At 43.8% G+C, this 16,883-nt stretch overlaps 1 protein-coding gene across 1 annotated transcript in view; it reads right to left on the bottom strand.

The window, feature by feature from the left end:
* ME1 (malic enzyme 1) overlaps positions 1 to 4,448 on the bottom strand; it is a 367,704-nt gene extending 363,256 nt beyond the window's left edge. The window contains exon 1 of the mRNA XM_050950148.1: positions 4,290 to 4,448. Coding sequence (XP_050806105.1) covers positions 4,290 to 4,334 — 45 coding nt within the window. The 5' untranslated portion in view covers positions 4,335 to 4,448. The remainder of the gene's footprint in view (positions 1 to 4,289) is intronic.
* Between the last annotated feature and the right edge of the window lie 12,435 nt (positions 4,449 to 16,883).

The following is a 16,883-nucleotide window of genomic DNA, read 5'->3' as shown; positions in this document are numbered from 1 at the left end:
TAAACCATGATTTGAGGACTTCAGCAACTCGGATGTAGGTTAGGGGTTTGTTCCAGAAATGGGTGGGTGAGATTCTGTGGCCTGCATTGTGCAGAAGGTCAGACTAGATGATCAGAATGGTCCCTTCTGACCTTAAAGTCTATGTTTCATAAACAAATGGATTTATGACTATGTACTATGGCTGTTCTAACTGTACATAAGAAACTCTATTCTTTTCCGCCCAAGACATGAATAAGGATCTCCTGGGAAAGCTTTTTGGTTACATTTGATGTGTTATTGGTTTTAGGGTTGTTAAAATATAGACTTCAACCAGGTGCATAATTTGAAGTTTTAAGATTTTTTTTCCACATTGAAAAAAATGCAGTATATTTTCTCCAGGTCTAGATTGTGCAAACAAATTCTCTTTCCACTGCCTGAGGTTTAGAAGGGAGAAAAGGGAAGTACAATACTTGGGTTTGGCTGAAATGAAGTCGTCTTGAATAAAAATGTAAGAGGTGAATTCTTATGGAATTATATCTGCAACCCTATTAATCAATCTGGGAGTGGAAAAATCTTTGTACTGATCAAAGAATTACCTTGTGTTTTAGACCATTAATAAAACATTTTTTCAAATACATTTGCAAACCCTAGAGACCCAAGAAATCTCTAAACTTATTATTGATTAACTCACGGGATGTCCACAAGTTTGGAGAGTCATCTTTTAATCTCCCAGCAGTTAAATTCAATCTGTTTAGATCTTATGAATAGAATTGTTATGCTGCATTTTCTTGTAAATTGGAATCCTAAAACTGTGCTTAACCACTAGCTCCCAAAATCCGGACTATTTCAGGTTTTGTGGCTAGTGTGAAGATTTTGAATATTTTTTCCTCATTTGTCTTTTTACTTTCTTGACCATTTATATCAGAGGGGGTCAAACTACTGCCCGCAGACCACATCTGGCCCACAGTACCCTTCCCTCTGGTCCCCGAGCTCCTGCCAGGGAGCAGGGTCAGGACATGCTTGCGGAGGAGTTAGCCAACTTCCCGCAGGGCAGCGTAGTGAGCAGGGTGAAGGCTGGCCCCTGGCCCCTCCCCTTCTCCCTCACAGTCACAGTTCCCCCAGCACCTGGGCAGCAGCTCCGGCCAGGCAGCATGGCTATAGCGCTGCCAGACCTGGTGCTCCAGGCCAGCGTGGTCAGGGGGCAGGGGGAGTTCTAGGGGGATGGTCAAGGGGCCTGGGCCCTGCTGCCAGGCCAGAGGCAGAGCAAGCCAGGGCTCCCCTCCACTCCCAGCATGCTTGGCCCCTGTCCCCAGCAGCCAAGCCCAGACAGGGAGCAAGCCCTGCCCAACTGCCAGGGAGAGCAGCCAAATGAGCAGGGGAAACGCACAGAGAAAGACTGAGAACCCCTTTCCCCCATCCCAAAGGTAATGTGGGGTGGAGAGAGTAGGGAGGGTTGGATAGAGGGCTACAGGAGAGCTGTCAGGGGGTGGGGAGCAGGGGAGATTGGATAAGGGTGGGGGTCCTGGGGGGTGGTCAGGGGCCGGCTCCAGGAACCAGTGGAGGAAGCATGTGCCTGGGGTGGCATTCTGTCCATTCTTGGGGTGGCACAATCTGAGCAACTTTTTTCCTTTTGTATTGCTTCAGCAGTTCTGGCAGCAGTCCGAGCGGCTTTTTTTTTGGGGAGGGGGCTTGGGGCAGCAAAAATGGCAAGAGAGATGCTGTTCCGTCTATCTACCCCCAGTTTGTGGACTACCTTGGGGCTTAGGCATCAGATAGGTGTCCGAATGCCTAGAGCAAGACTGCAGTGCACATGCCCAGAGGTGGAAATACAGGCACCAAGAGAACTTTTACTGAGGAAATTTAGGCGCTGAGGGAGTTTAAAACCCTACAGGGTTAGGTAGCAGCCAAACGGGGCATATGTGGATCAGAGTAGTGCCTAAATCTCAGACATAGGCACCTAAAACTGGGGTTTAGGCACTTAAGTCTCTTTTTGTTGATCTGGGCCATGGTGACCAGAAACAGTCCATTCAAATCACTAATTACAGATATTTCCTTTGTTAAATAAATCAGTTTTAAATGCAAAGTGTGTTTTGATAAACTTAGTTTTATTTAACTTAAATGTGGAAAAAAACTAATAAAGAACAATTTTAAAATGCTTTGTTTGTGTGTTTTAAGTCCCATTTCCATCCAAATGCAGCTTGACACAAATCACAAGTAAATAACTGACCTAGTAAATAAGAGTCATTCATAACTTTCTAACAAAATATAAAAATTAAGAAACTGAATGTAGGGTAAACTATGTAACTGTTTGTATAAATGGATATAGCTATATTGTATACTTCTGATTCACACAAAGTATCAAATTTAGTGTAAAGACTATTAGTTAATTTCAGACCTCAGCGAGGGCCTCTTGGTTTGCAGGAAAAGTTCCTGTATATGTTCCTTTGTACTTTAGAGCCACTAACTTTTTATTATTATTATTTAAAGTTCAACTCTATAATATTGGCTGTCTGTTAAATAGTCCTCCTGGTAGCAGTTGGTAGTCTCAGGCTATTATGTCTTATGCAGCCACAATTACATAATAAACCATCACCACAACTGGCAACATTTTTGACAGTGTCCCACAAATTCTCCATTTGCTCTTCTCCCCTCCACTAATAATCATCTATATAGCCACATAGGTTGTAGAATCCCCTCCCTTGGGAGAGTCTTTTTTTAGAAAATTTTACTACTCGTCTGAAAATGTTATTGCACATGTATAACACAAATCTTCATTCACAGTAAAGAGTTTCAGCCAGAAAACCCAATAGAAATCTTGCCTAGCCCCGAAAAGCCAAAGAGGTCCTCTTCATTCAGGGTTGACTGAAACTGGGGGGCAGAAAAGGGATGGTGTTGTTTTGCCTAAAAGTGGCCTCTACCAGAGGCATTTTAGAGTTCGTACTAGAATTACAGCATTCTTAAAGTGAGGGGTGTTTGTCTTGGTTATTCAGATTTTTTACATGAATGCCGTTACTCTATTTCATTTGGGGAACATTTGAAGTCCTTTATCATCATTCTTTGCATTGGGTTGTTTGTTTAATCACCTTTCATTTCAGCTGATCCCAAAATACCTCACTCAAGACTCTGTAGATTTAGATTCACAACAGAAAATATGTGGAATCTTAGTATCCAAGATGGACCAACACCACCGCTTGTCATGCCAATAAAGTACTTTTGAGCTGAATTGCACAAATGTTTATTAGAACAAATACATTCACAAAAGGAAAAGCAAAAAATGAGAAACAATGTGCTCATACGAAAGTTAAATATCCTTTTCCTTGTCATCTATCAAAAGTCAAAACTGACTTCAGCATTTGATGAGGGTAAGCAAAGGGAACAGTATGCAATTGTGATAGGTGGCAGGGGAACTTACATTTCCTCACCGATGTCTCCTGAACCAAGCATAGGAGCAGAACCACAGTGCTAGGAAAATAATTACACCTCTACCCTGATATAAAGTAACCAGTTATAACACGAATTCAGATATAATGCAGTAAAGCAGTGCTCCAGGGGAGGGGGGGCTGCACGCTCCTGCGGAACAAAGCAACTTCAATATAATGCAGTTTCACCTATTACACTGTCCTTGGGAGCCAAAAAATCTTACCGTGTTATATCAGGGTAGAGGTGTATGTTGGAACAAAGAATTTGTAGGGGAGCATGTCAATATCATATCAGTATCTGAATTCTCTATCAGCATCTATTTTTTTCAGCACCTGCCTGGGATGGGTGCTTCCTACCCTGTCTGCCAAAAATATGTCCGCTCTGCTTGATGGCAATGCTATTATGTAGCAATAGCCTCATTTGCTCAATGGGTAAACTGAGGCATAGGGAGACGAAGTGACTTGCACAGGTTCACAAAGGGGTAGGGAACTGAGTCTATATTAAGAGTCTCCCGGGCGGCAGTGGCGTTATCTAAGGCAGAGGAAGCATCAGCTGATCCGCAGGAACTTGGAAGTATCAGAGTTTGTTGCCAAGTGCTGAGTCTACAAGACAACCGCCTCCGCCCCCACCCCGCCGGCATCCAACCAGGCCGGTGCCCCCCCACGGGAGCGAGGACCCGGGCTGGAGGTGGGATCAGGTTCAGCTCCCGCCGCTGTGGTGTGACAGGTGCCGGCGCCCCCCGCGGAGCAGCGGGTCCGAGGGACTGGGGAGGCGCCCATGGAGAAACGTCCCCCAGTTACGCGCCCAGAGCTGGGGGCGGCGGGGACTAACCAGCCCCCCGCCCCGGGCCCTTCCTCAGCAGCAGCCCGCCCCGCCCACCTGCCCGGTACCTTGTTGAGATGCGGGTTGCGGGTCACCTCGTAGCCCCGCTTCATGGTGAGCTCCGCGCGCCGGGCCGGTCCTGCAGCCGCTGCCGAGGCCAGTGTCCGCCGGGAAGGTACCGCGGGGGCGGGGAGGAGGAAGCGCCCTGACACGCCGGGGTCACCGGGGCAGGAACCGCTTAGAGACGGGAGCGGCGGGGGCCGCGTCAGCGCCCGCAGCCTTTCACCGCGCGGCTGCGTCGACAGGCGGGAGCCGAGGCCGGCTGGGAGCGGGAGCTTCCGGGGAAGCGGCGGGGGAAGGAGGAGACGGGGCAGGCCATGGATCTGGGGAGATTTGGCTGGTGATGGAGGCGCTGAGGGAGTTGGGAAGTGAGGCTGGGGGTGTGTCCTGAGGGAACTTGGATGGAGGGGTGAGGGGTGTGTCCTGAGTGGGAGGGACTGGCCATGTGATGGAGGGATTAGTGGTAAGTGAATGTGGGGTGTGTGTTTGGGAAGGTAAGACTGGCCATGTGATGGAGGGGATGAGGGAGCAGGGGTGAGTGAATGTGGGGTGTGTGTTTGGGAAGGTAAGACTGGCCATGTGATGGAGGGGATGAGGGAGCAGGGGTGAGTGAATGTGGAGTGTGTGTTTGGGAGGGTGGGACTGGTCATATGATGGAGGGGATGAGGGAGTAGGGGAGAGGGTGTGAGGGGTGTATGCTTGGGAGGAGGGCTTGGCCATGTGATGGATGGGTGAGAGAATTGGGGGGGGATGAGAGGTGTATATGCTGTGCAGGGAAAGCATTTGGAGGTGTAGTAGGGGTTCAGGAAGATGTGAAGACTTGAGGGACAAGGGAATAGGCAAAATATAGGCAGAGAAGTATACTCTTGCACCCTCCTACAAGAGCTTCAGTGTCCATCCCTCCTTTTTGTATGTTCTGTGGGCTGCTCATGAAATATTACTTGGGAGACTTGCAGTTGCCAGTCTAATGTTTTGTTCAGTGATGCGCTTCATATCAGATTAATGTCATTATGTCACATTATGAAAGTGTGTCATTATAAATCAAATGCTTTAATCTTTTATTTTTCATCTAAAGTCTGAGCTTGTTTTTAAAACAAAAGAGTTAATCAATTATTCTAACATAATTATTCGGCATTCACATTTCATTACATAACTCCATTGTATCAATTCCCCTGTTTTTCTGACAGCCCATCCAAATTCATCTCTATTACATGCCAATTGAAAATTGTTTAACGTTTCATGAAGTGTCTTATGTTGTGCTACTCATTTTTTTGTGAAGAAGAGTATAATGAAAACTACCAAATTTTCAGTATTCTTAATGATAGTGTCCTGAGACAATATGGGCACATCCTGAAGTCAAATCTAGGTAGGCTGTCAGTGGAGCTCTTCATGGGTGTAGGCGTCTGCCTGCACAGATTCAGTTGCAGGAGTGGGGTCAATATTATTATTAAAATTGAAATCCCACCCTCATCATGCTATGTAATGACTATGAAACCTAAACTTCCTGCTAAAGGGCCACTGTAACTGGTGGCTGAATAGTGTTGTATACTTAATATGGTGCAAGTTTCTGGTCTATACAGGGTTGTTGTACCAATTCAACTAGTTTGAGTAGAGGTGTAGTTTTTACCAAAATAATTAAATCAGTACAATGTCTAGTCTGGCTGGAGCTATAACAGTATAAAAGGTGCCTTATCAATATAGCTATCTCCTCTCAGTTTACAGGTATAAAGGCTATAACTGTGCCCACACTGGAAGGGTTGTACTGCTTTTAAATATACTAGTAGGGTTTTGTGTGTAGAAAAGTCCTTAAGGACTGGGAATTTACTGTCCACTACCTCTATGTATTGCAAACAAATTGATTATGTCACACATCACACTTAAATCAGAATTTTTTAGTTTTTCTAAAAAATGTCAAATCTTTATAGGTAATCTGTAGGGTTGTGTCCTTTTTTGATTCATTATGATTTATACACAAGGTCAGGAAAAAATATGTTTAGTTTTTGGGATTTGGTGTGGTTTTGGTTAGATTTTTAAACTATACCAATACAAAAAATCAAGTCCGGTCTTCCCTGAATTTCTTGAGGACTTATTTGTGGCAGTGCTTGGAAATGTATATTGAGAACTTTCTTGGTTCTTAATTGAAGAGGTGGAGATGTTGAATTGTTAACAAAGAGAGCTTTCTCCCCAAAATGTATTAGTTACATAGTTAAGAGACTGTTTAAAAAGATTTGCTGACAACTAATCACATTTTGCTTGTTGATGTCATAAATCTGCTAATTCTGTAGGTGTCTTTAGACTTTTGTAAGCTTTCCAAGATGGACAAAATCTGTTTTTATTTAAATCTGCCTTTTTAATGTAAAAAAAAAACACTTTAGGCCTCTCTTGTACCTAATAAAAGGCAAAAAAAAGGGGGGGGGGCACAAGCCCTTTTTCAGGTCACCTTTAAAGTATTTTTAATGGAAGTACAATTTAATTTCCATATTTTTTGTCCAAGATAGAAAAACTTGTATTGACATGATTTCATTAAAGTGTTGCATGTGGTTTTTATAACATTTCACCGAGTGTATGCCAAAAGTCACTGAAACCAACACTATTATGCAATCCTGAGACTGCCCAAGCAGGATTCTTGAGCTTCATCTTCCAAAAACCTATGGTGACTCATGTTGCTCACCTCATTGTGAAACACCTGTTCATTTGGAATCAGGTTTGGGAACCTATTTTCTTTTCCGCATATTTTACCAGGCTTGAGAAAAAAAGTTAGCTACAATCCCTTCAGCACAAAAGATATTAATGCTGTCTCACTTCTCCAGAAAATTGTAACTGATTCTTGTCCTTTATCCCCACACTTTTCTCTTAATTAACATAAATGAACAATAAAATCTCAAGTATGTTAAGGTAAACATGTGCCTGAATCCTGGGAATGGCTCTGCTTTCAGGGACAGTCCCTGGTGGCTACCTTTTTATCATTAAAGAGTGAAGAAGCCAGCTGAGCTTCTGAAACTGGAAGCATGCTGGATGACTACATATGTACTCAGGGACACTCTTCTGAGGTGTTATACAATAATAGTATAACCATGACCTCTCCTGGAGCATTTCAATCTAGGTAGCCCTCCCAGCATGCCTAGGTTTTGTCTTCACTAGGAAGAGTGGTTGAGTTTAGGTCAAACTTCGCAAATATGTAATACCTAAGCTTGGCCTAAACTTGACTACTTTTCTTAGTCAAGACAAAGAGTCAGATCCATGTAAAGTCCAACATTCTGAACACAGAAGGGACAGACATACTCTGCAGGTAAAATACTCAGAGGAAGAGATTAAGGTGTGATTGGACTGGAAATGCTCTATTTAGTTGTATGAAGTGTTATTGCAGTCTGCTTCTCTGGTAGGGTGTTCTTGACACACTCAAAAATCACCTTCACAAAAGAAAGACACCATGCAAGATGTAGATCACATGATGGATCAGATCACACATATACCCTGAAAAACCGTGCTTCAACACAGAAATATAACTCCTCCCCAGCTGTTCTGTATGAATTTACCTGAGAAGCCCAACCTAGTACGCAGCTTCTGAGCACGCCTACCAGATTGGGTCCTGCACACAAGTTAGGCGGCCAAACACCTATCTTCCCCAGTGTTTTAATCACTCTGGGGCTTAGGCAGGAGATTCGTGCCTGGATGCCAAGAGTGAGGCAGCAGTGCTCATGCTTAGGTGGGAGATAGGTGCCTTGGTGTCCAGAGTGATGCTACACTCTTCGGTGCTGAGTGAATTTAGGTACCTACAGGATTAGATGGCAGCAGAATGGGAGTTTTATAGAATACAATGGTGCCTAAAAAGAGACTTATGTGCCTAAAAATGGGACTTAAGCCCCTAAATATCTTCAGGGATCACACCCCTGTCACAGGTTGACCGGAACTTTTAAGAGGGAGTGGGATCCATTGCACCCATGACTTGTCAGATGCCTCCTTAATTGAGTTTCAAGAGAAGGCACCTTGGACACATATGAGAAATCTTGACAACAGAGAAGACCAGTCAGGTGATTGCTGCCAGAGATCTTAAAGGAATCTCTGGGGAAACTGCATACAGCAGAGTGCTCTCTGTATGCTCTTTCTGGAAAGAGAGGAATTGTCAGGAAACCAGTGGAGGAGCTAGTCTGCTGACCTTTCTGAGCCACAGAGCCATGGCCAGAGAAGGGCTGAACGCTAAGAGCAGTGGAGGGAGATGCCTGCTTGTTCTTTGCAGGGCTGCCCAGAGGATTCAGGGGGTCTGGGGCAAAGTGGGGGAGCTGCGGTGCTTGTACTCACCCAGCGGTGGTCCAGGTCTTCGGCGGCATTTTGGCGGTGGGGGGCCCTTCAGTCACTCCGCGTCTTTGGCAGCAATGAAAGGCCCCCCACCATCGAAGACTCGGACCGCTGCCAGGCCAGGGCTTGCGGGGCCCCTGCAGGGCCCGGGGCAAATTGCCCCACTTCCCCGCCCCCTCTGGGCGGCCCTTGTTCTTTGAGCCAAAGAGCTGAAGCCAGAGAGGGCTGAAGCCTGGGGGTGAGGTATGGTGAAACAAGCCAGGGCAGTACTTGGTGTTTTGATGGCCTGTTGAGACTTGAAAATGGACTATATTGTTTGGACTATGCTGGGGAATTCTGGATTATAGTCATGGAACTCTTGTCATGGTTTATACTAGGAAATCATTTGTAGACTACTTATGGGAATCTCTGAATGGGAAACTGAGGCAGGCTTACCTGTTGACCCATGGCCTGACACTGGAAGGCACCCCAGGATGGGCTGAACTATGACACACCTTTATAGTGGTATAACTACTTCCATACTAGAGCCTTCACCCATATCCCATAGCACTTTTAAAAAAAGTATCCGAACCTTAAATGACATAGTCAGAGCGGTCCCACTTTGAAGTGTAGGTCAGGCGTTGCAGAGATCCTGGATGTGTTTGAAGAACTTTATAGCACTACATCTGCAATGTATCCTTGCTCTTCCAGTATGGAAGTACAGTATCTTTTTGTTGCTGGAGATTGTTAGTACTTCTTTGAGGAGGACATGATGTTGATTTCTTTAAAGGAAGCATGTGTTCAACCTCTGTCCAAAAACCAATCTTTTAACAATGATACTCTCTCCAGTCCTCAATCACTATCTAATCTTCTATTCTTGATGAAGATTATTAAAAAGTTGTGGTGAGACAACTCTGAGTATTGCCAGGGATTTCTTACTTCTCAGCCTTGTTTCTACAGATGATTATACTTATCTCAATGCATGTAAACTAAATAAAAGCAAACATAATTCTGTGATGTATTAGCAGCAATGTTGTAAGGAAGACACAAGAAGTAATTCTTCTGATCTACTCTGTGCTGATTAGGCCTCAGCTAGAGTATTATGTCCCGTTTTGGATGCCATGTTTCAGAAAAGATGTGGACAAATTAGAGAAAGTCCAGGGAAGAGTAACAAAAATGATTAAAGTTCTAGAAAACATGACCTATGAGGAAAGATTGAAAAAATTGAATTTCTTTAGTCTGGAGAAGAGAAGACTGGGAGGTGTGGGGGGGGGACATGATAGTTTTCAAGTTCCTAAAAGGTTTAAACTAAATAAAAATACTCCTAGAATATGCAGGGAGCTTCTTGAAGTGCTCAAGGAACTCACTGAGGAGATACCTGAGCCATTACCCATTATCTTCAAAAAACCTATGGATGACAAGAGAGATTCCAGAGGACTGAAAGAGGGCAAATATAGTGCCAGTCTATAAAAAGGGGAATAAGGACAACACGGGGAATTACAAATCAGTCAGCTTAACTTCAGTACCCAGAAAGATAATGGAGCAAATAATCACGTGTTGCGAGGTAGGTACACCCCCTCATGGGGTGTAGGGTCACATGTGGTCAAAAGAAAGGGAAGAGGCTGTACCACACCTGGTTAGGTCCTATGCTGACCACCCTTACTATAAAACATGGTAGTACAGCCTAGTGGCTGGAGTCAGTAGAATGGCCCTTCCACTCAGGACACCGTGGCCCAATGGCCAGAGTCAATAAAGTTGCACCCCTCTGTGGGATGGTGTAGCCAGTTGGCCCATTGGGGAAGTGGGGCACCACTCAGGGGCGTGGGGGACTCGGGCCCTCCCTGGTCCTCTGAGCCCTAGCCCAGGGCCCTAACAGTGACAGGATTACTTGCCACTGAGTCAGCAGGGATCCTTCCAAAACACACTAACTGGTTCCCCGTTTCACCCAGCAGAACACAGTCTAAGTCCTCTAGGCAGCTTCCTACCCTGTCTTCGCCAGCAATGGTTCATGGTTCCCCTGAGTCTGTGGGGTCCTCAGGCAGTGTAGCTCCTGACAGTGTGGCCTCCTCTCTGGTTCGTCCAGCTCCTGGAATCCATCTGGGGCTCTGCATGCCTTGGCTCTGCAGTCAGGGCCTGAAGCAGCTCCCTGGAGACAGCCTGCATCGTTTCCCTTCAGCAGCCTGCCCAGGCTGAGCTGGGCTGCTTCATTTTATATCTTGCCTCCAGGCTGAGCATGCCCAGCAGAGGTGAAGGAGCCTGGCTTCTGCAGCCTGCAATGCATAGTTAATCCCTGCAGATCCAGAGTGGGGTAGGTATACCCCATCATCTCAAGCAATCAATTTGCAAACACCTAGAAGATGATAAGGTGATAAGTAACACTCAACATGGATGTGTCAAGAACAAATTGTGTCAAACCAACCTAATAGCTTTCTCAGATGCTGTTATATCTTGACTTTAATAAGACTTTTGATACTATCTCGCATGACCTTCTCATAAACAAACTAGGGAAATATAGCTTAGATGGAGCTACAATAAGGGTATGTCTTCACTACCGGCCAGATCTAGATGTAATAAATGGATCCCGAGCGCTTTCCCATCGACTCCTGTACTTCAGCTCAGCAAGAGGCACAGGCAGAGCCAATGGTGGAGTGGCAGCAGTCGACTCACCGTAGTGAAGACACCACAGTAAGTCAATCTAAGTATGTCAACTTCAGCTACGTTATTCACATAGCTGAAGTTGCATAACTTAGATCGATTCCTCCCTCCTCCCAGTGTAGACCAGGCCTTAGGTGGATTCATAACTGTTTGGGAAATCATTCCCAGAGAGCAGTTATCTGTGGTTCACAGTCATGCAAGAAGAGCATATTGAGTGGGGTCCTGCAGAGAATCAGTTCTCTATCTGGTTCTGTTCAATATCCTCATAAATTATTTAGATAATGTAATAGAGAGTGCACTTACAAGGTTTGTGGATGATAACAAGCTGGGAAGGGATGCAAGTTCTTTGGAGGATAGGATTAAAATTCAAAATGATCTGGACAAACTGGAGAAATGGTCTGAAGTAAATAGGATGAAATTTAATATGGACAAATACAAAGTATTCCACTTAGGAAGGAACAATCAGTCGTAAACATACAAAATGAGAAATGACTGCCTACGAAGTAGTAATGTGAAAAGGGATCTGGGCGTTACAGTGGATCACAACCTAAACATGAGTCAACAGTGTAACACTTGCAAAAAAAGCAAACATAATTCTGTGATGTATTAGCAGCAATGTTGTAAGGAAGACACAAGAAGTAATTCTTCTGATCTACTCTGTGCTGATTAGGCCTCAGCTAGAGTATTATGTCCCGTTTTGGATGCCATGTTTCAGAAAAGATGTGGACAAATTAGAGAAAGTCCAGGGAAGAGTAACAAAAATGATTAAAGTTCTAGAAAACATGACCTATGAGGAAAGATTGAAAAAACTGAATTTCTTTAGTCTGGAGAAGAGAAGACTGGGAGGTGTGGGGGGGGACATGATAGTTTTCAAGTTCCTAAAAGGTTGTTATAAGGAGGAGGGTGAAAAATATTCTTGTTAAACTCTGAGGATAGGACAAGAAGCAATAGGCTTAAATTACAGCAAAGCACGTTTAGGTTGGATATTAGGAAAAGCTTCCTAACGGTCAGAGTAGTTAAGCACTGGAACAAACAGCATAGGGATGTTTTGGAATCTCTGTCATTGGAGGCTTTTAAGGACAGGTTAGACCAGAGGTCAGCAGCCTTTCGGAAGTGGTGTGCTAAGTCTTCATTTATTCACTCTAATTTAAGGTTTCGCATGACAGTAATATATTTTAATGGTTTTAGAAGTTTTCTTTCTATAAGTCTATAATATATAACTAAACTATTGTTGTATGTAAAGTAAATAAGATTTTTAAAATGTTTAAGAAGCTTCATTTAAAATTAAATTAAAATGCAGACACCCCCCACCCCGGACCGGTGGCCAGGACCCAGGTAGTGTACCACTGAAAATCAGCTAGGCAGCACGCATACCATAGGTTGCCTACCCCTGGATTAGACAAACACATCAAGAATGGTCTAGTTATTATTTAACCCTGTTTTGTGTGCAGGGGACTGGACTAGATGACTACTGAGGTCCCTTCCAGTCCTACACTTCTATGATTCTATAATATGACTAATTTTAAATAAATTTAAATTTGAATGAAATAGTTGTTTAGTTCCTCTGAAGAGACAAGCTCTGTCAACATATTGGTTTGTTGAATTAGTTCTCATTTGATTCTCTTTTGAATTGCTTTTAGAAATTCCTATAAATGGCACATAGTAGTAAACTTCAACAATTGTACCTATATGAGACCAATATTTGAAAAGAAAAATACATTGGTTGAATAGAATAAAACATGATAGTTACAGTAATGTAAATAAGGTATTTCCTACCTGGTCCAAATTATTTTGCAGGGATATGGCTCCACATTTGTGAACTACTGGCATATTTCCAAAATCATACTCAAGTTAATGCATAGTGGGCCCCTTACAGTTTCAAAATATTGCTGACCAGAGATACGATGGATGGTTTTGCTTTTCCAATTTGCTGTGGCATGTATGTAAACCTATTCTGAAATAGTTTTCATATGGAAAATTTCTGATATTTATACCAAAGATTGCTTATACTCTTCTGTAATAAAGTTTGGTTCTTTCCTGCATTCCTGAATTAAATTAATTAATTTAGAACTTTCTCTATTAGTAATACCTTTTGCATATCAGTTTCTACAATAAACTTCTTACAGAAATGCAGAAAACTGTCTAAAATGTTAAAAGGACATTAGATCAAATTTGGCTGAAATCTGTTTTGTTAAAAAATTAACTTTAAAAAAAATATTCTTACAAATAAATATTTCACTGTAATGTGGGTATGCCAAACACTGCAGCATTGGGCTAATGCTTGATAAAGTTAAAGTGAATTGATTTTAAACACAAGTATAGACAACTGGTCTATTTTTAATTTTCCAAGCTGAGAGGTGAGCAAAAATTAAACATAATAGTGAATTTTTAAAATAATGTTGAGTAATCTAAAGTGTTCAAAACTTATTTTTCTTAAAACAAAAATGATTTTTTTCAACACATTATCATTACCTTAAAATGACACACAGAATATTAAAACATAAAGAATGGTAATTAGACACAATTCTAAAGCAAAAACTCCCTAAATCTACTGAGATCCATAAAGCTCTCAGGATACCCCCAAGAGATAGGAACATCTGCATGGAGGTGTAGGGCCTCATTTTGTTCAATGCCTTGGATCAAATTTATCTTTTGTAACATCATTAGCTTCAGTTTAGTTAAACTAGGAAGTAATTTGGACTTGTTGTTTAGTCTGGATCTGTAAAAGCAGCAAAGAGTCCTGTGGAATCTTATAGACTAACAGACATTATGGAGCATGAGCTTTCATGGGTGAATACCCAGTTCTGAAGAGACTGAACATCATCATAAATAGATTTTTATCTAATCAATAACATTTGTATTGTGCCCACCAGGGCCAGCTCTAGTTTTTTTGCTGCCCCAAGCAAAAAAATTTTGGCTGCCCCCATCCCAGCCCTGGGCTCCCCCCTGCACCCTCCTGCTGCCCCAGCCCTGGGCTCTCCCCCCTCACCACAAGCCCTGCTGCCCCAGCCCTGGGCTTCCCCCTTCCCCCTCCCACCAGTGGCCTCCCCCCCCCCGCCGCCCCAACCCTGGTCTCCACCCTTCCCCCCCCCCAATGCCCCACATACACACCTCCTGCCGCCCCAGCCCTGGGCTCTCCCCCTCCCCCCGCCTGTACCCTCCTTCCACCGCAGCCCTGGGTCACTGGTAACTTGCTCCCAGGGCTGGTCATTCAGCAGGAATTTTGGATGTGCACAAAACACAGACAGGATTGGTTCCCATGTGGTTACAGAGCTGCAGTAAAGTGGAACAATTTTCAGCTTGTGTGACTGGAGGATATCTGGATGCATATTAAAAGACTGTCCTCCAAAAATGAGGAAAAGTTGAGGTGCCTATATTATTCTTTTGTTCCACTCTTTCTTTCTATGGGGAATTTGCCAATGCAATATCACTGTCTTCCTTTTAAACAAACAAACAAACAAAAAAAGGCAATGGCTGTTGAAAATAGCAATTCCAGTCCTAATAACCACTGGGAAGCATTTCTTGCTCAATTTTATCCTACTTTTTCTACAGCAAGTTACAGTGGATCAGTATATTTGATTTGGGAGAGATGAAGTAACAGCTGCCCAAACTGAGCTTGAGCACTCCTGAATTTTGAGGTGTTCAAATCTGGAAGGCAGATGCTGGGTGTGTGTGTGGGGGCGGGCTGTGGGCTTTGCAGGGGAGCACGGCAGTATGTATGCAGCAGCGTGTCTGGCGCTGCGCGGAGCCAGACATGCTGGTCTGAGTGGCACAGTAAGGGGGTTGGGGGTTGGAGAAGGGGTAGGGGGTTCCGGGGGTGCAGTCAAGGGACAGGGAGAAGGGGGGGTTAGATAGGGCAGAGGTTTGGGGGGGGCAGTCAGGGGCAGGGAGAAGGGGGATTAGATGGGTCAGTGGTTGGGGGGGGGCAGTCAGGGGACAGGCAGTGCTTGGATAGGCATGGGAGTCCCAGGGGTTTGTCAGGGGACAGGTAGGGGGTGTGGTCCTAGGGGGAAGTTGGGGGGGGGGTCTCAGGAGTGGGCAGTTGGGGACAAGGAGAAGGGAGGCTTAGATGGGGGTGGGATCCTGGGAGGCAGTTAGGGACAGGGGTCCCGGGAGGGGGTGATCAAGGGACAGGGAGCGGGGGGGGGGAGGTTGGTTGAGTTGGGATTTCTGTGGGGGGCAGTCAGAGGGAGTGGATGATGGCAGGTTGGGCCTTCCTTCCCCATGGAGTGTCCTGTTTTTTGAAGGTTAAAATATGGTCTGCCTACCATTCACAGCACGCTGCCACATGAGGTCCCCCTCCTTCCTTTCCAGTTGGTAGTGGCCAAGGGAATGCTGGGAAATGTAGTTCTTTCCCTGCTCCAGGGCTGGCTCCATAGGCAGGGAACTAACCAAGGCACCATAGCTCCCAGAGCCCCCTGTTGGTTCTCATGCTTCCCTGTCACCCCTGCAAATGGGCTGCACTCAATCAAGCAGGTGCTTGCTTTGCTGGTGCTTAAAGCTGCCCTTGGTGCCCACCCTTATGACCCCATGCTCTCAATATGAAATGGAGATTCGTAATCTATAAATGATTAGGTGGATAACTAGCATTACTATTAAGTTCCAAGTCTTTCTCTTGGTAGTTAATCATTGGTCTTTTTCATCTGAAGCTGCCAGTTTTATGGATTCATGCATGTGAGAAGTATAGATAGATTCCCTAATAAAAAAAACATTGCTAAGGGAGGGTTGTAAATATGTCTACTAACTGAACAATTCTAGAACATATGTTGCCACAATTAAAAAAAAATCTGAAAGTCAGGAAATACTAAGTTAAGGTCTTGTACTAGCACCAACCTTAACTCTTTACCTTTCCTTGCTTTATCTTTCTCTTACTTGTAGGAGAACCCCAGTAGTAACCACTTCAAGGAAAGTTAAGTAATCCTAACTATGTATATGAAACATGATAGAATGGTCTTGTGTTGTCTGAACACAGAGCATGCACTCCACTTCCAGTTTATAGACAGAACAGGCAAATACAGAATCTCAGGTCCAGTTTTCTTTCTGACATTAATGATTTAAAATGAATTTCATTATTTTCCATACAAAAGATCCTAAGTCCCTTCTGTTGCAATGTTTGATGCAAAATGGAGATTAGCCAAAGAAATTTAGAGTGGATTGGCAAGGAGTTATATAGAAGAGAGATCAATTTCCATGCACTATGCCCATAAGCAATGGGTGTCTCTGAGTAGTCATATTCTTTTTCCATCATTGTTATTCTTCTATTTGATTACAGGTGTTTCCCTTGTAATATATTACATATGTGCTGCTGTTTTCTGGAACATTTCTGAATAATATTTAGAATGCACCAGAAGACTGAGATCATTTGTCTGTACTTTTTTGGTGTCTTTTTTTGTTGTTGGTTTGTGGTTTTTGCTTACAGATACAGCATCCAGAACTCCAAATAAGCCAAAGAGAATTTTGAGTGCAAAATGCATTCAGGGATTAGACTAGAAAAGAATTTTGTTCTAGATACCTAAGCAATGGTAATAAAAATTCCAATGTTATTTTAAAAGAGAATTTTGAGTGATATAGTAGGAGGACAACAACGTTCAGACTACAGAATGTTTATTTTTCAGTTTCCTTGAAACAGTCAAATGTTAAAAAGTGTTTGCTCTCAGGCTGAACATAAGAAT

The sequence above is a fragment of the Gopherus flavomarginatus genome, chromosome 4 (genome assembly GCF_025201925.1).
Source record: "Gopherus flavomarginatus isolate rGopFla2 chromosome 4, rGopFla2.mat.asm, whole genome shotgun sequence".
Classification (NCBI taxonomy): Eukaryota; Metazoa; Chordata; order Testudines; family Testudinidae; genus Gopherus; species Gopherus flavomarginatus.
The sequence above is the reverse complement of the archived record's forward strand: the minus strand, read 5'-3'. Positions and strand labels throughout refer to the sequence as shown.